At 46.6% G+C, this 27,165-nt stretch overlaps 1 protein-coding gene across 1 annotated transcript; it reads right to left on the bottom strand.

Moving 5' to 3' along the window:
* On the bottom strand, positions 1 to 27,165 carry MTURN (maturin, neural progenitor differentiation regulator homolog). The gene is made up of 3 exons (XM_058527670.1): positions 26,742 to 27,165; positions 17,299 to 17,421; positions 1 to 5,352 (listed from the first exon to the last, which is right to left on the bottom strand). Exons 1-3 carry the CDS (start codon positions 26,901 to 26,903, stop codon positions 5,242 to 5,244), a joined length of 396 nt encoding a protein of 131 aa, XP_058383653.1. The 5' UTR covers positions 26,904 to 27,165; the 3' UTR covers positions 1 to 5,241.

Genomic DNA, 27,165 nt, shown 5'->3' with positions numbered 1-27,165 from the left:
GTTTGGAAGGCTCTTTAATAGCAAGCGTATGGTAATTACATCGTTAGATGAGATCCTCACTCTCAGGGGAGGGAGGAAGGACCAGATGTGGACAGGGTTCAATTGAGGATTTACACCGCTTGAAGCATCATCTACCGAACAGCAACAATTTTTGGCAACCCATTTCACAGTTTTGTAATTTACAAGAGATTTCTTTGAAAGGAAACATAAAGGCAAAGAAAGCATACACACTTGCATGAAACATTCCTTGCCTAAAAAGAAAACCCAAAACTGTTCTTTGCTTTTGCTTCTCGTGTAGAAGGCTAAAATTTGCTCTCATACACAAATAAGACTGGTTCACAGATAGTTTCAAGTTTTCCTTAAAATTAACCATTTACTTTCTCCTCTAAAAAGCTGACACGTGTACAGAGTACCGCTCTGTATCTTTACCTGCCTTGCCATCAGAAGGTACTTAAAGTAAAAAATGAATCTTAATAAACAAAAACAAAAGAAAAACCTTGGAAAGGCCATTTTACAAAGAACAGACTGTCAGCTTTGTTTTACCACATAACTTGAATACAGTTCTCAGCAAATTAAATGTTTACTTTTATGTGGCCTGGTGCACGTTTTTAACTTCTTGTGCCTATTCAGCCTTACACTGCTTTAAATGGGGTTTCTAACATGAAATGCTCAGAGGTCCTCTCTTTTTGTAATCCAAATTTAAACAAAAATATCAAAGACAACATATTATTTAACAATTTGCCCAATGAACATGAGCTATAGATATTTAACCATGGACACCACGTTGCCATGGACACCAGAGGCTACTGGCATTCTGGCAAGTTTCAGAATTATTCTGTATAAAATCTAAAAGACTTCAGTCTTTCATGTCACACCTGGTATCACAAAACCAAGATAACCGATTGGGTCTTTATGAAAGAGGATTAGTTTTGAATTCAAAAGAATTTTAGGATTCTCTGGAAATCTGAAGACTAAGTAATCAGCAATGGCATCTCTTTGGACACTCACTAGAGGGGAAGAGGGATCTGTGATCCACTTGAGTTTTAATTGTGCTCTTTCTACCACCCTGAAGCTCGGTGGAGTCGGGAAGCTCTGGCCTGTGGGGGCATTCCTGACCCATGGCCTCCTCCGCAGCTGACAGCAAGATCAAGTTTGGTTCACGTTCTGCCTGCCAGGTGTTACTTTGGCAAGACAAGCTTCTCTGGCTGGCAGCTGGTTTATCGAGGAAAAGAGCCCCACCAGATTTGCAGGACACTCATTTTCTCCTTGGCTGGGGTGCATTTTAAAGCCACAAAGCCATTCCTATCACAGGCCTTGCCTCTCAACATGCAGGCAGTCCCTTTGAGGAAAGCAGGCTCCTACCTAGCAAGATAGCCATGAAAACAGTTTTCCTGTACCTTATATGGTAACTGCCTCCTGGCTTTTTTTTTTTTTTTTTAAAAGAATCAAACCCTACGTCTCCCATTCTCCCTTACTCATCTTCTCCCACCCCAGATTAAGTCCTGCCTACTCCTAACTGCCTCTCACACCACGTGAAATCAGATTTGTTCATACCCCTTTCCCACCTTGTGAATTTTAATATGCAAGGCAGGTTCCTAAAGGACAATCTCTGATGCTGCTCTGGTATCACAGCTCCCCTAGCTCCATACACTTTGTGCTCTTATGAAACAGAAACAATATTCAGAGACGTAACTGTGCTAGAGACAGGTTTCTGCTTATATTTGAAAAATGACAGTCACTATGCGAGGAGAGAGGTTTTCACTTAAGTACACTGGAAACCTAATTCTGGTACCAGGACCAAGGGGAATTCCTAAATGAGAGACTTTCCGTTTTCTAGTCATGGAAAAAAAAAAGAACTACACGCTGCCATGAGCCAGGGATACTTGAATGGACACCTCAGTGTAACTGAGTCCAGGGTGGCAGCAGGCCTTGTGTGGGGTCTTGCCTCCCTCCTGGCTCCATAACTCATTCTCCGATTCCCTGAAGTCTGCTCAGTATGATTATCAGGCAGAGGAAGTAACTAGGTAGCCATGAGAAAAATGTCTCTGTGATTCACTCAAACCCAGGATCAAGGTTTTGTAACATTATCATAGGCCTGATTTTACAGCGGGCCCACAGTGATCAACCAGCAATCAATCATTCCCCCATTCACACACCTACACACACACACACACACACACACACACACACACACTCACTCCATTACTTCTCTTTCTCTCTGTTGGATGACACGGCAAAAAGTAAAAGAACGTGTCTTGCACTCTCTTCCAGCTCTTCATGCAAACCTCCCCCTCTCAGTTAAGTTAAACTTATTCCGTTTCCAAAGCCCTAGACTGTCAGGGCACAAAGAGAAGCTATGTCTCCCACAGGCAGAGCATGCACAACTGGCACAAGTAGGTTTTCTCTATCTGCTGGGGCCTTACTTTACCCTCTCATCTAAGGACGAGAATTTCATCAGCCCCTCGGGATCAGGCCCCAGGGGGTCTGGACACTCAGAGACCAACAGAAACATGTTCTAAGGCAGTGCCAGGGCTAGGATCCCACAGACAGCAGGATTCAAAATGTATTTCCTTCTCATTTCCCGAACAGTTTCCTTGACTGCTGCTCTTCACACACACACACACCATAAGGCAGTCATGGAAGGATAGTGGCTAAGCAGGGAGGGCAAACACCCCTTATTTCAGGCTAGTTAAGTGGCCTGCCCAAGATCACGCCGTCGCTGGCAGTCAGGACTAGAACTCAGGTCTCTCTCTTAACTCCTGGGCCAGCGCTCCTCCCGCTGTGCCATGCTGCCCCCTGGTAAGTGTGTTATATGCTTGTGCAACTCAGGAACTTGTGCAGCCAGGGAACCACTTCCCTATCAAAAACCAGAGGCTGCCTGACTCCCTGACCCACCAGGGGAAGCTCTGCACCGTGAGAGCTCTAACGCCATGCACAACCCAAACAGAATCCACAGTGCAGGGAGAGTGCGTGCGGGTGTGAGCGAGCACTGGCGGGGGGCACACAACCAGAGTAAAAGAAGTTTTACAGGAAACAATGCGATTGGCTAACACCTTTGGGGGGTTTGCCATGAAAATAAGTAACATACTCCATGTTGTCCTTACTCCTAGGGTGGAAAAAAGACCAGACTTCTCCTCAGCCTGCTGAACGGCTGAGTCTAGCACAGCTCAATTTTTACAAACAGAGAACATTAACATAATAATACCAAAATGTATTTGATCAAAGTCTGAACACTTTTTTGATAAAATACATTTTATATTAATGTCTATTCCATTTTCAAACACATGTAAATTTAGATTTTAAGCCTCTACATATGAAATTCCAGTTCACCTTCGAATAGAGCAAGCTAGCAAAGCTTCCTCATTTCAGTTGCTGAAGTCACTCTTGCAGCCTATTGTGTTAACACAGAGGTTCCCCCAAACCTGGGCCATACCTTCAGGAGAAGGGACAGCCCACAGTCAGCTTTGCTCAGGGACTGCACCTCTCAGAACAGGGCCAGGGAGCAAAGCACGGAGCATGTCACCCCACGGGGTGAAACACCAAGGGTTGCTGTGTTAACAGCCTCGTCAGAGGGAAATTCATTTTACTTGAAATTAACCTTTAATATGTTTTTCCAAGAAAAGAAAAAAAAAAAAGTGGGTCCTGAAGCCAGGATGGAAACCACTCTATCACTTTACCCAATGACTCGACACTGGAGTACACTGTTCTACCGAGAGCAGCCACGCTCCTCACAGCACCAATCAAACAGAAAAGGTTTCCAGAATCAGGTTTACACCGACACGCCTGGAAGATGTACAAGACTCTGAGGAGCTCTGTGGCCTCCACTGTGGTTGCTTTTTTTCAAATCCAAAACTTTGACAACCTAACAGGCACATGCGTGCATAGCACAAACATTCCCACCCCAGATGCTACGTTTAGTTAAGTGTTGTAAAAGAGACACTCTGCATCCTAAGTTATTAGAACCAGAGATGCGGAAGGGTCCAAGAAAGCGAATGTTTTCAATAATTCCATGTTAGCGTTATGGGGATTTCCCTCATAAGTATTTGTTGGCTAAATGACGACAGCAGTGTTTCCAGTTATTATAGCAGTTGTTTCTGTGAGTTGTCTGAGTATTTTGATCATTAAAACTTCCTCTTCGAACCAAGCTAACCCACGATTAGAAGATTCCCACGTTCGTGTCGCTTTAAAAATTCACTGTAATTAGGTTCCTTGAAACACCTGATTACAATTTTTCAATAAATTATACAGTGGGATCCTTTTCTTGTTTTGTAAAAGATAAAAAGATTAAGAAAGTAAAGAAGGATTCCATCATATTTTTAAAAAATTTGTCCTGGTGTATTTTCCTATTAAATCTATCTATGGCTTCAACGTGTAAGGGGCACTTGGATTCTGGATGTTCTCATGATTTAACAAGTTGCCATCTCATGACAAAGAGAGAAGGTAAATGTTTCATTTCATATGTGGGACGGTTTATAAACATTTTAAAGAAATCAGTAATTTAGGTCTTTCACCCCATTTATATTTTCCACTATTAGACTTTAAAAGTGGCTTTGGAATTAGCATGTTTGAAAATAATTGAACATGCAAGCAAGGTTTAAACCTAACCATGAACTGGTTGCTACATATCCAGGTAACTCAGTAATGGCAGAACACTTAAACAAAGGCCTCTCTTTGCCTCTCTTACCCTCTTCATCCAAAGCTAAGTGACTATCCTTTTCTGCCCTTGTATTTGCACTTGTGAAGTTGAATGACTAGATATTAAAACTCATGCTTTATAAGCAAACCTTTCACTTACGGACACTTTTAAAGGTACATAAAAAGTGCAGACTGCATTTCTTCTCTGCCATGCTTCCCCTCAATAATGTCACCTGTGAGGACTCAAAACACATCCTTCATACATTCAGAGTTCTCTACATTCAAGTCAGCGAATGTTAATTCTCTAACATAAACTCAACAGAGAAGGGCCAGCCACAAAATGGACTCTAAATTCAAAACGGCAAAGGCTACCGAGACAACTCCATAGAAACCCACTGAAACGGGAGTAAGATTCAGGTCACTTCTGAGCAAAGCTCATCCCAGATATTTTGTGGTCATTAAAAAGGTATTTCATTTTAATTTGGGTGCTGGGAGTCAGACGTCCTGTTTCGAAGTGCTAACGCAAAATGCTAACCCAGGAGCATGCGACCCCACCTCAGGTACCACGGGGCTCACACTCCTTCTCAGGCGGGAGCCCTGGGAAGTTTACTGCTGACTGACCCCCATCTGGGGGTGGTCCGCCTCTGGCTCCTCCTCTTCCACGTCTGCACTGTACTCTTCAAATGCATCATCATCGGTATCCGGAAGCCCCAGTAACTAAAGGGGAGAGAAGAGAAGCAGGTGTGAGTGCCAAATGGCCTAGGGGCAGGAAGACCACCAAAGGCATCTGATCCAAATTCAACAGCACTTAACAGGACTTCGCATAGCAGCCCCAGATATCCCACGGGAGTCAACCACACCTACAATTATGTTTATAAACTTATTAGATGGAAATGTTAATCCTTCAACGGATTGGTGCCCAAAGGGCTAGGTTTTATTGGGGAGCCTGGAGATTCTCTACTTTTAAGTATCAAAACATGGCACCACACACAACCTATGTGCAAAGATAAAATATCTATGCACACACACACACCTGGCGATGTCAGCAACGGTACAACCATCAGTGCCGACTGTCCCATCGAGATGTCAAAAATCTACTTCCTCATTATTTTCTCCCCTAAAAACACATGATGCTATTATTTATAACACATATACAAAGATGTGGAAACTACTAAAATGTTCAACAAAATGGTTAATTACGGTGCATCTATAAGATGGAATCATATATCTACTTAAAACAGTATTTATGAACAATTGAATTATATTAAAAATATGCTTGGGGTCGGTCTGGTGGTGCAGTGGTTAAGTTCGCACACTCTGCTTTGGTGGCCCAGGATTTGCAGGTTCAGATCCTGGGCGCAGACCTGCATACTGCTTATCAAGCCATGCTGTGGCGGTGTCCCATATAAAGTAGAGGAAGCTGGGCATGGGCTTCCTAAGGGCCCAGGGCCAGTCTTCCTCAGCAAAAAGAGGAGGATTGGCAACAGATGTTAGCACAAGGCTAACCTTCCTCACCAAAAAAAAAAAAAGCTCATAAGTATAAAAAGAACATGATAAAAATTGCATTTTCATTATGATACAGATTTTCTTAAAACTTATATACATGCATAGAAAAAAAGACTTCAGTGAAATACATCAAAATTTTCACAGTATACTTGTAGATAGTGGGATTATGAATAAATTTTTTCCTCCTTATTTCTTTGTATTTTCCAACTGCTCTATAATTATCCTTAGGGAAATTCACAATACATTCACAGTGAACATTTTCTTAAAGCACTGACTGGTCTCTGGTTAGACACTGTGCCATTTGCCAGGCCTGATCAATATGAACCAAAAGCTCTAGTGGTGGCAGGAAGCCATTGCCTGGGGCGCTCCTGGGCCTTGCTTGTGATGGCAGGGCTTCCATCCCACAGCTCCCCCACGAGATTTACAGTCTGCACGGGGCCAAAGCACTTTCTCACATGGTGGCCCCCTGATTAATCACTTTCAGGCAACCTCACCGACCAGCCCTATGATCCAAACACTAACTGCATTAAGACACCAAAACAAGATGGACCATTCTGTTTACATTGCACTGCCTCCCCTGTGCCCTGCCCCCACCATCCCTTCTTCCCACTCCCTCCCAAATGCTTAAATGAGGAAAGGACAAGCAGAGTTCTGATCAAAATAACGCCTTTACTCTGAAGTTCTCGAACCCCCATTCTTGTAGGTCTCACGGAGCCCTGTGAACACGCTCAGGACAAAATCACCTGCCAGGCACTATTAGTCATATCATGCATGTGGCCTGCCAAGGTGGACAGAGCCAATTGCAGGCATGCGCTTTCCCCTTAGAGCTGAGTGCTGCCGCTGTCTCCAAGAGACGCTGCTGACCTGGAGCCGTGGGGCAGGAGGAGTGCATCTCAGTTTGCCCAGACAGTTTGTACTAACCTGTGTGCATGGGAAAAGGGAGAAGCCCCTTTCTCCTACTACTGCCTCCCTTCCATATCTTAGCAGACAGAATAAAAGATCAAGTTTGCCTCTAAAGAGAGAGAAAAGACATTTTCACAAAACATGATGCCATGTTTTAATACTTAAAAGTAGAAAATCTCCAGGCTCCCCAATATTTCATTGGTTACAATGAACAATGACTCATATTTTGTTGTTCAATTTTTTTTTTTGTGAGGAAGATCAGCCCTGAGCTAACATCCATGCCAATCCTCCTCTTTTTGCTAAGGAAGACTAGTGCTGAGCTAACATCTGTGCCCATCTTCCACTTTATGTGGGACGTCGCCTCAGCATGGCCCAACAAGCGGTGCGTTGGTGCACACCCGGGATCTGAACCTGGGCCGCCAGCAGCAGGGCGCATGCACTTAACCGCCATGCCACGGGGCAGGCCCCTGGTGTTCAATTTTTATTTGAAGAGCTGCTTGATGACACAGCAAGGTGAAAAGTGTCAAATGAGTGGTAATATTTAAATAGGTGATAAAATATAAATATTGTTGCCACTACCAAGAACTCCAGAATCAACTAAATGCCAAAAGAAGATGCATTAATTCAACAATAAATGTAACTCCTCATTGCACTGAAGGGATACCTAAGAGAGGAATGGCCAATGGGTTGCCCCTCACTTAACAAATCGGACTGGTAGTGGCTGCCTAGAGCCCTGGGTTCAGGAGGATTCTGAGGCTCAGAAGGAAAGACCATGGTTAATTCGCAACGGCTGTCATGGGTAAAGAGAGCACAGTTGAGGTATGTATCTACATATTTGCCATCTTGTCCTAGAAAGACGTGCCATTGGTTGTTCCTCATAATACACTTAGGTAATTCACACGGACCCAAACCACAGGTACCCCTCAACACCCTCTCTCTCCTGGACCTAGCGTGGCTTGTAGATGGGGATCCAACAAGCCAAGCATGAAACCAGGCTTCCCCTCTCTCCTCTTCCTGGCTTCCTACCTCACTTCGATGTGAATCCAAAGCATGTAGTTATAGATCTAGAGCATCAGCCACATGGGAGGCCCTTCCCTTTGGCAGGAAGTGTTTGGATGCTATTTCAAGAGCTGATCAGGTCCTGCCCTTACAGAAGGCAGAAAGAAGAGAAGCAGTTCTCAATGGCTTCTGGACTTTTAAGGCATCTCAGCTCAGAGTCTGCAGATTCGTTGAGAGGATGTGTGGAAAAGGCACTGAAACTGGCATCCAGCAGCCAGGGCTCTTGTTGGGCACCTCTGCCAACCACTGCCTTTGCTGAACCTCAGCGTCCTCCTCTGTAAAGCGGGAACTGTGACACCTGCTCTATCTCACAGAGAAACTAGGGAGATTAAATGAGAAAGGGAATGTGGCCCTGGGTGGCAAACTGTAAGGCCTTACGTAAATGTATCTAGTTATGTTATGTTATTTTGCTTCTCATTTGAAAGCACAAGCAGTCAGTTATGCAAGGGCAGTTACGGCCGCATCAGTAGACTGCCGCCAGCCCCTGCTTCTCCCTCTCTCCTCTGCTGCACTTGCTTTTGGACCATGTCACCAGTCATTAGTACTGCAGGAAGCAAGAAGATGTGAACCTCAACTCTATCAGCCTCCTCATTTGATTCTCAGGACTACACTCAGCATGCCACTGAAGCAACCAATTTCATCGTACTGCAGATTCAATAATAATAGTTAATACTGGTTAAGTTACTATCTGCTAGGCAACGTCTTAAGCAGCTTTACAGATATTAATGCCTTTGGTTTTCATAATGACCCTATGGGGTAGGTACTATTATTATCCCCCGTTTACAGGTAGGACCAAGAGACGCTGAGTAACTTGCCTGGAGTTACCCAGGAGGTGGCAAAGCCAGGACTCCAACCCAGGCCATCAGACTGCAGACTTCACATGCCTAACCATCAGACCACCCAGGAGATTCCCTCCCAGCTCTCAGTGCTGTTCCCATAGATGGATGCTTCAATATTTTGTACTGGGTATACACCTTTGTAAAAATACAATATGTAATGCTAATGTCTACGCTTATGAGTTATGTACAATTTGGAAGCACGCAGAAGAGGACAGAAAAAGCACAAGAACTAGAATTTGCCTGGAATTCCAAAGGATCTTACACAGATATGTAATAATGCAGCATTCCCACCACTGTCTCCACTCCCATCTATGGTGGGTAAGTCTAAATTTATCTTCTAGATCCAAATTTTTAACAGTCAAGAAGACATATCAGAGACTGGAGTCCAAACAGACTGGTAAGAATCCCGGAGTCCTTGCTTTCACTGTACCCACACATGATTGTAAGGAAAAGGAGACAGGCCAAAAAGCCCTGTCTGGCATATTTAAATTACTCATGATTATTATAATCATTCGTTCCTATTTCAATAAAATTTTCTCAGTTGACTGGAAAGAAAATCTTTATGCTCACTCTGGACAACAGTGTTGGCATTTCCACAGTCTTGCTGTCCACCAAGCTTCCTTTGAATAATCTATGGTCACCCATCCAAACAGGCTTGTACTGGAAACGGAGAGCTGCCAACCCTTGAGAATTAAAGTTCTTCAGACCCCAGGGAGTATTGGTCATCTGTAGGACTGACTCCAGGTCTTTCGGAAAGTGATGTCAACTAGTTGAGGCCATATTCAGTTGGCACTTAGCATCTGCTGTCTCTGAAGGTGGCATTCACTCAGCATAGCGGAAGTGTCTTTATAAAAGAAGGGGAGGGGGTGTCTATGCCTTGGAGAGCATGGTCCACCAGCCAAGGCTTTCCTGCTTCTAGTAAGTGCCCTGTGGCTTCAGAGGTCCCTGTAAGCTCTTTCTAGAGGATTCACTGAAGCATCATTTTTCACACTTTAGTGTGTATATGATTCACCCAGGGATCTTCCTAAAACGTAGATTCTGCCTCAGTGGGTCTCAGGTGGGACCTGAGATTCTGCATCCTAATAAGTTCCAGGTGATGGGGATATGCTGGGCCAGGAACCACACTCTGAGTATTGACACTCTAAAGCATTTGGGGAATTTGCCAGTATTTATCTTAATGATCCATGATGCTACTGGTACCAAGAAACCTCTGACAGGATCCTGGTCAGTCTGTCTTCTTGATACTAGGGGAAAAAAGAGGTAGGTGGCAAGATGGAGGTAAGACCCAAACGGGCAAGAGTAGCAGATGCTCTCTTACGTTTAGGGGCCACGGTACTTCTAAAAAGACAAGGGTTTGAATGTTCATAACATGAGCAAAAAAGAAAGGCCATGATCAACTTAAATTGTCAACTTTCAATGTCTTTTATTAAAACCCACACGTGCGCATAATCTTTTCTTATCAGACTTTCTGACCCACGGGGGCAGCTTCCCACAGGTGGATTCTTCTCTTCATCCAGGCTCTTGACCAGACTAGAAAAGTAGAAGCAAGAAGTGACTTTTTCTGGGTCATAAAGAGTTTTCCTGTGGGGTGTAAGCCCTGGCTCTCCAGCTATAAATGGCAGACTGAAACTATCCGTCTTGCTCATGCCAGTGAGCTAGAATTATGGGCATTTTTCCAGAATACGTGTCTCTGCTTCTCAAGAGAAAAAACATGGGGTCACACAGCATCCCCAGGGAGGGGACCAGGGTCAATGAGGGCAAGAAAACATGGGGACCACGGGCTCCTGCTCCAGGTAGGGCCATCAAAGCAATATCAACCAAAATAGCACACAGATCATCACAGCAATGGATGCCTCATGACCCTAACATCCACGGTGCTGGTGAGAGAGGAAGAGTAGCACTCCAGGAAAATAAAATAAAGTTTTGAGAGAATCTGAAAGGGCAAAGGTAAGGTTTGGTTTTGCAGCTGAACTGGAAATGGTAAGGTCTTTCCTCTTGTGGACTGTTTTTTAACCAGGGGAAAGTCCGTCAGTTGTCACTAAATGAAAGATACAAAACATTGAGGGAAAAAATAAATGGTACAATCACCATTATTGAGATCCATAACCACTATTTTATGGCCTAGTTCAGTCATGTGATGACCAGGAACTATCACCTGAGGTCCACTTGAGCAAGAAAAATGTAGGACTCCAACAATTCTCCAATTCACATTTATCAAGTCTCTGACGCCATTATTGTTCACACGACACGGATAAACCCACCTGCTCACGGATGGCGTGATGGCCTGCTGGGTACTGCCACCTGCATACATGTACCACTGGGATCTGACGTGCCAGCACGAAGGAAAAAAACTAGGTACAAGCTAGGAGCCCCTGGAGTGTGCGGAATGTGGGTCACTCTAGGCAGGGAGCTGCACCCACAGAGTACGTGTCTACCCAATCAGCATTTCCTAACAGCAGTTATGAGCCAGACATTGAGAGGACCCTCAGCAGGGTGGCTGGGATCTGACAGTCCTTTGTGTTCTCAGTCTGATTTTGAAGCTCCCCACTAATCCATGGGACAGTGAAACAGGCATGACCCCCATTTTAAAGATGGGGACACTGAGGATGAATGACCTGCTAGAGGCCACACGGCATATGAGCCAGACAGGCCAGGGCAGGGCTGAGCCACCTCCCCAACCCAGGACATCTGTAAGACGCTGAGCTAAGGGGCCAAGATGGGCCTTCCTCCCTGGCCAGCCCTCCTGCCCCTCTGAGCACATCAAGACTCTGCCATTTCTTCAAGTCCCACCTCCTCAATAAAGCCACTGCCCGGCACTTCGGGCCTCAATGAACCTCCTCACATCTGATATTCTGAGCCCTTCTGACATATTGTAGACAACGGAGCTTTTTAAAAAATCACAACATAGTTTCCGATTATAAATGTTCTCTGTGACACCATAGAAAATATAGAAAATACAGAATAGGAGAAAATAAATATCACTCATAACCCTGTCACCCAGAGGCTCTTTGGTCATATGCCCCTCTAGGGGGATGAGAGCATCCATTTGTCCTCCTGGTAGCACTAGCATCTAACACAGTGAGTTGGATGGATTGAGTACTGAACGGATGTTTGTTATTTTGCCAAAGCCAACGCTGATAAACTTTTACTATAATATCCCAACAACACCTCTTTAAGATCCCTGACCTTAGCCAAATGCTTCTGGTAAGCATGCGTTGAAATCACTTAGCAAACTGTTTTCCCTCTCCACCAAAAATCTAAGAGTCCTACAAACGGTTTCACTAAGTCCCGCTCACCTCTCAACAGTCTTTTGCCTAGCGTCCTCATCCCGTCCATATCAATGCCAGCATTTTCAGTGCTTATCACGTGTAACGTGCTGTACTAAGTACCCAACAAGAAATGTGTCATCTAATCGTCACGACAACCCTAAGGTAACTATCATCACGTCTCCTAATTTTACAAATGAAGACACTGAGAGACAGAGACGTCAAATAACTTGGCTGAGGTCACACAGCCAGCAAGTGGCAGAGCTGGGCTTTGAATCCAGGTAGCCTGCCCACAGAGCCTGAATGCCTCATCACTGTGGTATCCTGATCCCACATAACTGGGGAGAGACCATAAACAGCACCCTGTAGTACACGCTCACTAATGTCCTCTCAGGAACTGCTTCCCCAAAGACCCAGCAAAGTGGAGTAAGCAGAGCAGAGAACGGAGCTCCTTCGCTTGTTCTGCACGTTTCTAGCAGAGTGTCTGGACCAAAATAAATGTTCTGTCTTGTAACCTGGAGTTTCTCTGTACGTTTCTGTGGCTGTCTCTCCTAAGAAAGTCAGCTCCTTGAGGGCAGCAACTGGGCACTAAGCCCTGCTCCTCACTCTCCAAAGCCTTGCTTTGGCAGAGAGCAGACAATCGACACATTTTGTTGAAAATGTGACAGAAGTAGAGGAAAAAGAGGAGGAGTAAGATGGCAAAAAAGAAAAGGAATAACTTTTTTTTTTCTTTTCTTTTCAAATCCAACAACAGATTTCTTGAGGGGAGTGGACTTGGACTGTGACATTGATTGTTTCAGTTGGGGGAAGGCAAACAAGAGAAAGAGAAAAACAGCACGTGGTCTACAGAGCTGGTACGGCAAAAGACGCAGAGCACTGACATGCGCAGAGCCTTCGGGCAGGACCGCTGAGGAAGGCCAGAGGATGACTCCACTCTCGGCTCACGCATGCAGGAGCGCACAGGCTCCAGCAAAGTTAACTGACTGCTCCACTGATGCCCCCAAAGGCAGCAGGCGGCTGTCAACAGACAGGTCCTTATCTTTCTGGAGAGACTGCACAGGGCAGGGGCTGGGGAAGGGCTGGCCAAGGAAGAACAAGGACTCAAAGCCACAGATGAGGCTGCTCCAAGATGAGGGCATATTCTTCCAGTGGTTTCCCCAACTGTAAACAAAAAGCAGCTGTACGAACTGATCAGATTACCACACGTTTTCAGGGAAATGATGTGCTGAAGTCTATCTGCTTGATAACCTTGCAGCATTTGGGTATATGCGTTACTTGAACAAATACTTTCAACTACAATAGCAACAAGACCCCTTCTTGCATCTTATTTCTAAAGCCAAAGCTCTTTATATAAAACAAACAGAGAAACAGTGGCAGTGGGAAGAAACGCACTCTTTGGTGAAGATGCAGAGGGTAAAAGTTTCCATTGATCTCCAGCAGTCCTCATCCTGGTCTGTACCAGCCCCTCTCATCCGACCTGGGGCACATTCTGAATGAGAGAAACCCAAAGCCGGGTGCACTTCACCTTCACTAACCCTGAGAAGGTACCTCCCACCAGCCTCTCCTCAAGAGAGGAGGCCCAGCCAGAAGGCGCCCAGCATGCAAAAACCTCCCCACCAGAAGGGGTGCTCTACTGGGTCAAAGCCTCCTCACCTTGTGAGCATCCTGCCTGCCCACCATGCAAGGCTCTGCTTTAGAAATGAATCCTGAAAGCCCAACAACATTAAATCAAATCTGTGTGTCTCTGTGACACACAGCAGCTTGATATGAAAGACAGTATTCAACTAATCCAACTGCTTTCAGCTATGCATCTCGACTTTTTTGGACTGCATTTGTTTTTCTGTTTATGCATGGCTTTCTGGTTACTGAAGTACAGCCACACGGTAAAGAAAAACAGCAAAACAAGTTCTGGTGGGAACTCATCTTCTCCAGGTAAGTCAATTCTACGGTACTTTGCTCACCACCAGAGATGATGCCCACACAAAGAGAACCAGCTGGCAGGTTAATAAAAGGAACCCTTGTGAGGAAACCAGCTGCAATGTGCGTATCATTTGCTAATATTTTTTTCTGGTTAAGATTTGGGGGAATCTACCTTTTAAAAATTTTGTCTACCTTGGTATCACTACTTGGATGTCAACAGGCATTTCAGACACTGACATGTTCAAAACTGAGCTCCTGATAGCATCATCCCCAAACTTCTCCTCCTGTGGCCTTCCCCACTTCAATAAATGACACCACCACTCCTTTTGTTGCACAGACAAGGAACTCTGGAGTCCTCCTGTCTTCTCTCTTCTTCTCATCCCCCACTTCCGATCCACCAGCAAGCCCAGCTACGTCTACTTTCAAGGCACCTCCAGAATCTGACCCCTTTGTTCCACCTTCACTGTCCCCACGCGGGTCCAAGCCCCACCACCTCTCGCCTGGATGACATCAACGGCCTCCTCCTCGCTGGTCTCCCTGCTCCCACCCTCCCCGCACAGCCTATTCTCAGCCCAAAGGCAGAGGGGCCTTTCAAAATGTGAAGTCAGATCCCTCTTGTGCTCAGACTCCTCCAGTGGCTCCCCATCACACCAGAGGAAAAGCCCAGGTCCTCCTGTGACCGGCAAGCCCCTGAAATTCCCAGACTCTCTTGTTCCCCCTGCCCCCTCCACCCACACCAGCCCTCCTTGTCCTCGAATACTGGTATCCTCCTGCCCCGTGGCCTCCGTATCTGCTGTTCTCTCTACCTGGATCTTCCCCTACATCTCCTGGTGGCTCACACCTTACTTCAAGTTTTACTCCAATGTCACCCTCTCAGGGAAGCCTTCCCTGCTCCCCGAGTCAAACCTTTCAGTACCTCTGACACTTCTTACCCCCTTTCCCTGACTTATTTTTTTTCTCCTTGGCACTCATCACTAACACACTATATGCTGTACTTATTTATCTTGTCTTCCCTGCCACTAAAATGTAAGCTGTTTGAGTCAAGTTCTCAGAACAGAGCAGTAATAGTGCCAAGTGCCTAGTGGGTCCTCAGTAAATATATATTTAATGAATGAAAGTGGGATAGGCCAATATTTTTTAGGCCAATATTTTTAAGTCAAAAAACTATTTTGAATGAGCCAAACAGGCTTAGATAATTAACAACAAAAAAATGAATTGGTTGGATGGATGATACAAATCAAGACAAGTGACAAAAGCCACTGAAATTCCATTTCTTATAATGGAGAATTAAATGATTGGGACCAACTCTTCTGCAGAGAACTAAAAAAGCTGGATTAAATATGAAAAACGCCTTCTTAAATATATTGAAGAATTAGAACCTAGAGAAGTAAACCTAACATAAAAAGCTGCTTTTGTCCTGAGGGCATTAGCTGACCTAGAAGAAACAGCTAGCAACTTTACTGCATTCTTGGCCTACTCTAAGAGCTAGGGGGATCAAAGTCAAACCCAGGGTCTTCCAAAGGGGCAGACTGTGATAAACCACCCCCATTTTAAGCTGGGACCTCAAAGGCCTACCCCTTTGCTATGGTCTGAATGTCTGTGTCCTCCCCAAATTCGTTAAGTTGAAATCCTAACCCTCGAGGTGATAGTATTAGGAGGTGGGGCCTTTGGGAGGTGATTAGGTCTTGAAGGTAGAGCCCTCGTAAATGGGACTAGTGCCCTTATAAAAGAGGCGCTAGAGATATCTCTCTCCTTCCACCATGTGAGGTTACAGTGAAAAGATGGCCGTCTGTCTAGGAAGTGGGCCCTCACCCGACACCGAATCTGCTAGCACCCTGATCTTGGACTTCTCAGCTTCCAGAACTGTGAGAAATAAATGTCTGTTGTTTATGAGCCACTCAGTCTATGGTATTTTATTATAGCAGCCTGAACAGACTAAGACTGCTCCCAGGACAAGGACGAACTAGAAGAAACCAGACCTGGCTTGTCACCACCTGGAGAGTCCCAAGAGCCACAAGTCTTAAATTGTTTGAATGTGGTCTCAGACTGAGAGAGCCCCCAAGCCCCAGTAGAAGCAAATAAAAATCCTCTCTGGAGGAAGGTACCATCATCTTAGGCCTCAATTTATTCCTATACATAAATTTTCAAATACAATAACCAGCACATAGAGATAATCCAACACACAAAGAAACAAGATACCAGGAGTGAGAAGCAGTCGAAACAAAAGACAACAAAACAGACTTACAAACCTTGAAATATTGGAATATCAGACACAGTCTATTACGCAACCAAACCTACTATGTTCAGAGAAATAAGACACAAGCTTGAAAATTTCAGTAGAGAAGTAGATATCATTTTAAAAGATTTGAAAAAGAAATAAATAGATATTCTAGAGCAAATATCACTGACCATGTAGAGTATTTACAGTGGGTGGGGAATTGAACTTGGGGGAAGTGTCAGGACATTGATAATTTGACTTTATCTTCCAATAAAGATAAAGGGAAACAGGTAATCTACAAAATAGGGGTGAGTCTTCATTTTACAAGTTTTTCAGCTAGGATGAAAAGAAACTGTCACATAGCCACAGACATACAGATTTCCTAAATCCTCTGAGGGTGGGGGGGGTGGGGAGGGTGAGCCAGCTCTCTACAAGAGAATTTATAAAAAGAGAAAAGAATAGAACCTATATCCAATTTCATCCTTCTCCATACCCACAGATATATGGGTAAAGGGTAACTTGGGTTAAATGGGTAAAGGAGGTAACTCCTTTATATAGTCTTCTGGAAATTCCCCAAATATAGGCCTGCCTATTATAAGAGAACCTCCCAAGCACCTCCAAGTATTCTGGTTTTAGATCTGCTGGACGAGAACAGGAATACTCAGTGGTCTTATAAAGGCTCTGTTTGCTTCCCACCCTATCACAGATTCTTAACTCAAGTGATGCTAGAAATAACCATCTTCCCTGCAACAAACAGCTGTGTCACATCCCAGTCCCCCTCCCTCTCCGCCCTCAGCCTCCCTCCACTAGCTGCTATCTTTAAGCCACAGGGCAGACAAGAGAAAAACAATTAGTCATCCCAGGTTTTGCCCACTTTCCTCACAATCTATGTTATTCAAAGCACAATCACTGTAGAAAACAAGACGGCTTTAGAAACCAAGCAGGCACCTACAGGTCTGAAAGACTTGAAGACTTTTTCCAAGACTTCATGGAGCGTCTTCTTGCCGCAGGAGGAGATGTAATCCTGTGCTAGCTGCAAGAAAGGCAGGCAGTCTTCGCTCTCACTCCACACGTGCTACGTGCCCAGAGGCGAGGGGAAGGAGAAAACAAAGATACACAGTCATTATACTTGGTGTGAGACACAGAAAGCCAAGAATTATCTTTTTTTAATTACATGAATTTGAAGAAGGCCTCCATTCCAGAGTAAAATTCATATATTCACTCTTGATTTGTTAGCATTGACGGGGATGAGAAAATGCAGACCCTATGAAAACCCCCATGCTTTTGGTCTGTAATCTCACCTGCTCAATTGGTCATGAGATCTGCTCATATGGAGTAAAATGGGCAGTGGGGTTGGTAGTCCCCCACCCATGATTTCCATTGCCCTCCTTCTAGTGCAAGCTAAGGGTCGTTTTAAAACAGGAGAGAGGAGAAACTGAGAGCCTGTATGATCCTTAACTTGCTGGCTGAAGGATTAATTAAGCATAGTTTGTAACCACTAACTTGGAACAAGACATTCTTTACCCAGATTGGCCTGAGAGTGGGGGTGAGGGTAAATTTACTTCAAAATGAAATGAACTTAGGAGAACACACAGAAAAGTCATTACAAGTCACTGGGAAACAAAGACTCCTGAAATCTCACCTTCCATTAAAATGCTTTAAGGGAGCCATCATACCCAAGCATCACTTCACAATGTTAACATGCACCAAGAGGAGATTGGTTTTAGGTTTTATTTTTTCTTAAGGCTAGACGAATATTTTTTTTCACTTGAGGATATGGGTTTTAGCACATCTTTAAGACTAGACAAGTCTCTGCCATAAATGTTCAAGGATCTGGAATAGGCCCAAGAGACAGGCTTGAGAGATCTAGATGCAGAAGCCCCCTGCTCTGCATATGTGAGCAGGGAGGGGCACTGGGCTACCAGCATAACATCAGGGTATATCTCAGGTACCAAGAATGTTTAGAGGGGTTGATCAATGACAGCTCAACACTGGTGAAAAAGTGTAGAGGCATGGGAGAAAGGAAGACATGTGGCAGACGAGAGCAGGAAGCAGGGACCAGGCAGGAGACAGGATCTATTTGGAGAAATGGTCCATGTCAAGCACATACTTGTTCCCTTCTATTAATACAAACCATTAGGGCATCGCCCCAGAAAGTTATATGCCCATCACTCAGTAAACACATTTCACCTCCTTCCTTCTCATGGTAGCATTTCCAAGAACTAGATCTATAGTCTTAAAATACTGCTCAGATCCAAGAGAGACCTAACTAGGTGCTAATGTGCCATCTTCACATGCTAATTATCTGTGTTTCACAGATGTATAGGTCCATTTCCGACACATGCTGCTCTAATTCCAGGAGACTTCTAGAGTAGCTTCCACCTTGACCTGACAAAGACAACTTCTAGATTCTCTAACTTTAGTGAATAGCTCAAACATGATTCCCTATTAACTAGAGACCCTTAAAGTTGTCGAGCCACTGAAATGCCATTTATGCAATAGTCTCTTACATTGTACAAAAGTATAATAGTACAAAGTGCTTTTATATCCATTATTGCACTTGATTCTTAATCAGTGGGGATTTAGCAAGAACGATCAAGTCCCATTTTAATGTAAGTTCTGCTCAGTTCCCATTTTCATACTCAAATTTTAAAAAGTTCCAGTGTATTTCAAATTCTTATCCAAGTTAAAGATGGGATTAACATCTAGCACCACATTATAGAAAACTTTAAGCCTGCCTTCCCTAGACTTGTTGTGAAGATTAGAGGAAAAGGAAAAAGTTTATTAAGGGTCTGGCTGGCACGCAGTGGATGTTCAATAAATGGTGACATCAGTACCCTCTTTCCCCTTCTGCATTTGCAGAATGGGGGGTTGGGCTTTCCACCCGCCACAAGGCGAAGGTCACAGGCTGAGCATATCAGACGCCCAATGTGATTTCACTGAGACCACCATCCAAGCCAACTCAGGTTAAAGGTAATTCAGAAGTAGGGGTATCTATGAAAACCTTGTATACCCATTCTTTTCAAAGTGCATTTGAACTTTAAATTACAAAGTAAACTAAGGAAAGTTTACCACTCAAACAATAACAGAATCGCAGTGTATCCACCACTGCCTCGTAACCAGTTTCTTTAATTTAGTGTTTCTGGGGCATCTCTAACCTCACGAGAAGATTGTTCATGCCATAGTTTTCATTACTCCACTTTTGGAGTTGCTGATTTGTGACTACATTGAGGAAAGACTTAACACCTGCTAAAGGGCCTTCTGTCTAGTCTGCCTTAATTTCCTTCATCTGGCTGTCTAACTCACCCTGGATTCCCAGTCATGTTGGTTTTGTGGGTTTAAAAGCTTTTACTGACTCTGTGCCCATATGATATGTGAAGGAGCAGGGGGTTTGGAATCAGACAGACCTAGGTGTACATGGCCGCTTAAAAGACATCACTTAATTAACGCTAATTGTTTCATATCCATTGTATCTCATAACAAAAAGTATTCAGTTTTATTTATTGAAACTGCTTCCTTCCAAAATCAATCAAGGCAGTCAGCAAAAATCCACAGAATACAAAATAAGATGAAATAAAAAATAAGTCTGCAGTTGGGAAAATAGGGACAAAGGGGAAACAATGGAAAGAAAAGATAAAACCAAGTGAGATTAGGACAAACAGTGCAAGGTTAACGGGCCTGGCCACTTGCTACAAACGGGACACAGATCTGCCTCCATCACTTTCTAGAGGCAGCGCCCACAGACAAAACAGACCAGCTCTTCAGAACTAGCAGGCAAGGGGGTGGGGGACAGGATGGTTACCTCTCAGAAAAAGGAGAGAGGCCCATTCCAAAACCAGGGGAGGGCAGAGAGAACCTCTGGTGGCTGGGCTGAAGCTCCTGGAAATAGGATCTGGGGTCTAGTCTCATACAAAGACAAATGGGGGGTGAAGACCCAGAGGCCTGCACCACAGGGCGTGGCCACAATGACTTCGACTTGGAAAGTATTTGAAGCATGTGTAACCAAACACCCACTCTGGCCATGAAAAAACTACAGCAGCGGTCAGAGAACCTGTGGCTTTGAACAATGTAACTCCCTGGCAAATATAAATCCAGGTACAGAATGTATTGACTTTCCAGTAGGGTACTTAGGCTAAGGCAGATGGCAGACCTCGCCTGCTGTAATAGGAGAAATGCCACGGAAGGGCTTCAGGAAGGAGGGGAAGGCAGTGGTGCTCAAGCTTCAGCCTGCATCCACGATCACCTGGAGGCTTTTGAAAACACAACTGCTGGGCCCCATCCCTGGAGTCTCTGACGGGGTGGGGCTGCGAGTTCGCCTTTCCAACAACATCCCAGGTGATGCTCCTGCAGCTGGTGCTGGGACCACACTCTGAGAACATGAACCAGAGCAGAACTTTGACTAACTACATATTTGGGGACGGGGGAGTCGGGGTGAGCATTACATGTAAAAGTCTTAATGTCATTACTGACTTAAACCAACTCCAAATCTCAGGACAGCACGGGTGGTGGTGAAGTGGCCCATGCTGTAACTACCCTGGGCAGCCTACTCTTTCCTATAGATTCCTGCCTATCAGGAGCTCAAAATCCACAGTGAGAACTGTGATTTAGAACAGGCCATCTGCAACCCTTCCTTCTGCTATTAAGTTGGGCCAGAGTTTATTGTCAAAGCTTGCCCAGCCTAAGACAATATAACCATGTCATCTGCAAACAGGCAAACGAGCACCTTTCAGTTTTCTATAGTGTAGATGAGAACATCCAGCTTATCCAAAAATGGTATTAGATCATTAAGGTAATTCAATCCTACAAATATCTTTTTGAGCAGTCTGTGTGCTCCTACTGTTTTAACACTTGTGGGGATGGCACATGACTTCCTGGTGCTTAGGCAGAGTCGGGGGTGGCAGGGGAGCAGGGAGAGTGCGGGTGTGGCAAGGGAGCTAGGAACACACCCGTTTCTCCTCCCTGGACTCAGTTATCCGAGTCAAAGGGCCATTGCCATGGGTCTCACTCTCACTGTAGTACTGACATGTGGGTTATCTGCTGTCATCATTATTGAGGAGTCCCTTTTAAGTTGGTGCAGCTTAATCCAAACCTGCCTGCTGTCCACAGAAGAGATGGTAGAAGAAGGTAAAAGCTACAAGCCATCCCATGCCATCCAACATATCTCTGCAGAGAGTGGGAAGAGCATGGCCGGCCATACCTACAAACCGCTCTTCGTGTCAACCACTGATCTGTCTTACCAAGGAGGAAACTGAGGCTCAGAGAGGTTAAGCAACTTGTCTGTGATCACACAGGGAGCCAAGGGCAAAGCCAGGACTCCACAGAGGTGTGCATGCTTTCAACCCGAGCCTCAGCTCCTCCATTTGTAAGTCACAGAAAGTAATAATACTCGCAGGATGGGTACAAAGATTACAGGAGAGAACCTGTGGACTCGCATTTAGCAGGGACCCAGTAAGTGTTTATTCCCAGTTATCTGAACTCATATTAGCAGAATCTTTCTCTCCTCAGGATTACCACTCCATGGGTATGTGAAGGACATATCTTTTTCCCTGAAATAATCTCTCTATATGAATAAGGCACAGCCATTGTGGAAAGCTTTACAGTCCACCACTAATCCCCATTTAATCTTCACAATAATAATATAACATAGAGATGATTATCCCACTTGACAGATGAGGAAACTGAGGGCAGAGTTTCAATTAGACAAGAAAGTGCTCTCTCCACTATACCACCGTATAAACATGATGCAATCTCATTTAAACACATTACATTTTCTTCTCCAAAATGAAAAGGTGGTTATTCGATCACAAGGTTAAGAAGAGAGACACGCCTAGAACAAAAATGGGGGAAAAATATATACAGACACAGGCATACACACATATAAAACTAAATCACATAGTCCTTCTATAAATAAAACCTTTTTCTTTAATACTATGACAACTGCTATCTTTGTGTTTGTACTGAGGAGGGACTAAACTATACAAGATCCAAACATGTTTTTGATGGGCTGGCAGAAAAAGTAGGACAGTGAGGGAGTCTTCCCCTCCTCCAGTCGTTAGTGCCCGGGCACAGGGAGGGCGGGGCAGTGCCCTGTGTAGAGAGCTGCTTTCTCCTGGCCTAGGACAAGGAGGAGAGGCAGCTGCCGCTGCCGCGCCGGGAGTGCACACACACGAGCACACGTGCCCCTGCCCGTCTGGTCCATTAGAGCTGCCAAAACCCACTCTTCAAGCCCAACAGGAGCCCTCAGGGCCTCTGAGTTGGCAGAAGAGGGGAGGGAGCCACCTGTGTGCGCTCTCAGCTCCCTCCCTGTCACACCTGTAGGGCCAGGCAGGGCAGCCAGGCGCCTGACCTCCCAGCACACATGGGGCACTGGCAGCTTCATTTTAGCCCAGGACCTGACCTCGCAGGCCGTCCACGGAGAGAGGCCCAAATCAGGGCAGCAGCTGGGAAACGGACGGCATGGACAGGAGGGCCTGGGAAGCGAGAGGGGCAAAGAGTGCACAAGGGACCCAGGAGCTGCCAGAGCGGAGGGGAAGAAAAAGAAGTCCTTGTTCCGAGGCCTCTGGAGCTGCTGGCCTGATCCTGCCTGCAGGACATTCCGCACGGTGAAAAGGACAGGCCTCTGGGCTTAGGGGTACAGTCTTGGATGAGTGCCTTAAATTCACTGAGCCTCAGTTTCCTCGCCTATGAAATGGGGATAATAACACCTACCTCACAGAATTTTTGTGAGACTCAGTAAGAAGCCGCCCTTGAACCCACAGTCTGAACTGGGTCCGCAGTTGTCACTCCTGTGATGCTATGTTCTCAGGACAGGCTATGGTTCAAGTTGCTCTACACTTATTAGCCGTGGGAAAGTTATGGAGGTAATTATAGAGAGTACCTTGTGAGATCACTAAGATTAAATGAGTTCATACACGCCAAGTGCTTAGAGCAGTAAACTGCACATAAGTGTTAGTTGTTATCATTCTTTGAAGCTGTCATTCTTGAAATTTAACATCTGTCTTCTACACTAGACTGTCATGCATTCATTCATTCATTCTTACAAACATGGACTGAGCACCCATCACGTGTCTGACACTGTCCCAAGGGCTGGGATACAGTGATGAATAGGTCAGACAAGGTCACTGCTCTCATGACGCTTATAGTCTAGTCGGGGAGGCAGAAAATAAAGAGACTAGCAAGTACTAATGAATGCCATGATAAGAATGAAAGAGGGTGAGGTGAGGGAGTGTGTGGTCAGGAAGGTTTCTCCCAGGCCTGAATAGTATGAAGGAACTAGCCATGTAAAGATATGGGGGAAGACTGTTCTAGGCAGAGGGAACAGCAAGTGCAAAGGCCCTGAGGCAGGAATGAGCTTGGCATGTCTGAAGGCCAGTGTGGCAGGAACATAGTAAGCAAGGTGGAAGAATGGTCCAAGACGAGGTCAGAGAGGTGGCAGGAGACAGATCATGCGGGGGCTTGAAGCCAGGGTGAGGACTTAGGGGTTACTGGGAAGTCAGTTTAGGTGAGGTGGGGAGTGGTGGAGATACAACCTGGATTATATTTTAAATAGATCCAGAGTGATAGCTGTGTGGGGACTCTGCTGGAGAGTCACTAATACCATCACTCCCATTTTAGGCACTGTTCCAAACAAGCCTGCTATGAAGGTACTAATATTATCATCCCCATTTTACAGATGTGAAAATCATGGCACAGAGGGATTAAATAACTTCCTCCAAGGCATACAGTTAAGACATAGGGCGCTGGGGTCCAAACCCAAGTAGCTTGACCCCAGAGTCTGTGCACTACTAACCACTATGCACACTGCCTCTTAGATGGGATGAATGGCCCCAGGAGCTCCAGGGCAGAGACCCTATCAGTATTCCAGGTAGCCCTGGCGTGGTGCAAAGTAAGTCCTCAATAAATGTTTGCTGAATGAACAAATGATGTGAATACACTATGTAAATTGAGAAACGCTATGTAAACATTCTTATTGTTAACAAATCCTTCAGATTACAGGGATTCCACTCATCTCAAATTTCTTATAATGCTAACAGATTTTCCGGGGGAAAAGAAAAGAACAGAGGTAGGACATTTACTTTGTGCCTGAGTTCCTTTAGTAGAGGCAAACAGCAGCCTGACAAAACTGGCCTGGGACAGATTCCAGGAGAGGTCTGGGCTAAGAAAACTCCAGTGGTTGGCATCTTGTCCATTATGGCCTCCAGAAACCTTGAGAAAGTTCCAGTTTACCCAAGGAATTACTTTTCCCACCATCTTCTTTCTTCCTTATTTCTTTTCATTGTGGGTGAATGACTACTTTCAAGCATTTTACTCATACAGGTGGCCTTGAAAAAGGCCTGATGTACAAAATGTTTCTGAATGATGGTTTGATATACACAATCAAGGCCAGAGAATAGCCTTGCGTTTTCTCCACCCACTTATTCTCCTTGGAGTAATTTCTTTGGGTATGTCTCCAGCAGGAAGGCTGTGTGGAACTCTCCCCCATAAAACCCAGAACCAGGAGTGATTCCTATCTATCTACATCACATAGTAAGCAAGGGGAAAGGCCACTGACAGGCTCAGGAAGCCCAGGGCTAGAAGGGACTCCTAATCAAACCCCCTCGCAGTTAGCTGGACCCTGGTGTCCTTTCCACTATATCCTGGGGCTTTCTCACACTTTTACAGTGGAGCAAATCCCGTTTTAATGATCTCCCACTCCTCTCAATAACAACACATTTCCTTATTTTAACTACAGCTAACAGTGTTCTTACATCTATTTATAGCTTAGTTGCTCTTCACAAGTACCTGTGATGGAGACATTCTGATTAACCTCGTTTTACAGGTGACAAAATGGAGGCTCTTCAAAAAAAAGAGACAAGCGCTAAACTCTGGGGAACTCCAGATCTCTGACTCAAATTTGTGGGCGCTTGCTGTGAGTGGAGACTGTTAGGTGCCTTTTCTATCCCATCACCTGGGCGCTGGCATTATATCCATTTTTTTGATGTGTAACCTGAGCTCAGGGGAAAGCATTTGACCAGAGTCACACAGCCAGAACTCTAATCTGGCTGTCACCCAAGGCCGTCCCTCTTCTAGAGCATCCCACAGCTGGGCCCCAGGTGGGTTCTTCTCCTCTGCGGGGTGAGGTGGAGGTGGCCGGAGGGGCATGCTTTATTGGCAAGTCATACACACGCCTTCACCTCTCCCGGACCAAGACAGGCGATCTTGCCGTCTCTAACTCCTTCGTGAACTTCCCATGGGTGACAGGGGCGCGCGGCGTCCCGGACCTCGGCCCAGCCCCCACCTGAGGAGCCTGCGCCAGGCCGCGCCTCGGCGCCACCCCACCTCCGTCCGCACGGGCGGCAGCAGCGCCAGCTCCCGGCTCAAGCCGGCGACCACACGGTAACCCGAGCCTACAGCCGCCTCCATCTTACATTTGGGGACCATTATTTTTTCCCCGTCCTTACAAACACTTCTTGGAGCGCCATCCTTGCCCAGTCTCCGCACCTCCCCCCTCAACTCCCCTGCCCTCCGCATCCCCTTCCTAAACTGCCAGCGACAAGATCCCAGGTGGGCGCAGGATGCAAAGTCCAAGATTTGGACACCGCAGTTCCAGGTCCCGGTCCCTCCTAGCCCGAGGCGGGGTGGGGAGGGAGAATTCCTCATCTGGGAAAACCTAAGGGCTTGGCAGGGCCCCGGCCACCGCCTCAGCGGGACAGAACCCGCTCGGGCCCCACACACCTCACTGGAAGCTCACAGAGGCGCAATGGAAGCACAGGAGGAAAAGGGGGATAGGCGTGCCCGCGTGTGTGCGCGCACGCGCGCGTGCGTTTTTAAGATCCGGGGTGTAATTCCGCAAAGAAGGTCCAGGAGATGGGGCATCGTTAGTGTGGGCAGAGGCTTTGTGTCCAAACAGCCAGCGCGGGGACTAACACGGGGGACGGGAGGTTCTCCTGCGCGGGGACAACTCGAGGAGTTGTGTCTGCGCATTGGAAAGGGAACGGGATTCCTCACCCGGACGGGACGCCTGGGTGTTGGAAGCTCCGGACTCCGGATCCTGCAGGAGGGTCGGTGCGCCCCGGCCCGTGATGGTGCGACGCGGAGACACTCCGCAGATGCTCCAAGCGGAGCACCGCGCCCTAGCCGCGGGGTCACGTCCTCGAAAGAGCCCGCCCCAGCCCGGCTCCCAAGATCCTAAGGGCGCCCCTGCCCGCCGCCCACCCGGCCCCACCCGGGGCGCTGACACCACCGCACCGGGCCCGGGGGCTTCCCGGCGGAGCAGCGGGGTGCGCGGCGGCGAGCCGGTTACGCCCCCCACCTCGCGCCCCACAGCCTCCCCAGCGTGCGGGAGCTCGGGCGCAGGGAGGCGGCCGCGCGTCCACACTCCCGCGCGCTGCAGCGCTCCCTCCCCCAGGCACTCACAAAATTGTCCCCGCAGCCGTTGTCCGGACACAGCACGTAGAAGGAGACGCCGGGGTCGGCGTAGAAATCCATCCTGCGCTCGGTCTCCTCGGTGGCGATGAGCTCGAAGGGCGTGTTGGAGCACCATTTCTCCGCAACGTCAGCCAGCTGCTGGAAATCCATCCTGGCCCGCCGCGCCCGCCGCTCCCCCAGCCTCCGCTCGCGCCGCCCGCCTCCTGCTCCCTGCGCCGCCCGCCCGCCCTCCTCTTTCCTCGGGCGCCCTCCTCCCGGGCGGGCAGCGCGCGGCTCCGCGGGCTCCGGGGCAGGCGGCGGGGCCGGGCAGGGCGGGCTCCCTCCGGTGCCGGGGCTCCTCCCGGCGGGGACTGTTTACATGCTGTGTGTAACGGGGCGGGCGGCGCCCAGGGACGGCGCGGCGCCGCGCCCG

The sequence above is a fragment of the Diceros bicornis genome, chromosome 3 (genome assembly GCF_020826845.1).
Source record: "Diceros bicornis minor isolate mBicDic1 chromosome 3, mDicBic1.mat.cur, whole genome shotgun sequence".
Lineage (NCBI taxonomy): Eukaryota > Metazoa > Chordata > Mammalia > Perissodactyla > Rhinocerotidae > Diceros > Diceros bicornis.
Note: the sequence above shows the minus strand (reverse complement) of the source record. Positions and strands in the feature narration are given on the sequence as shown.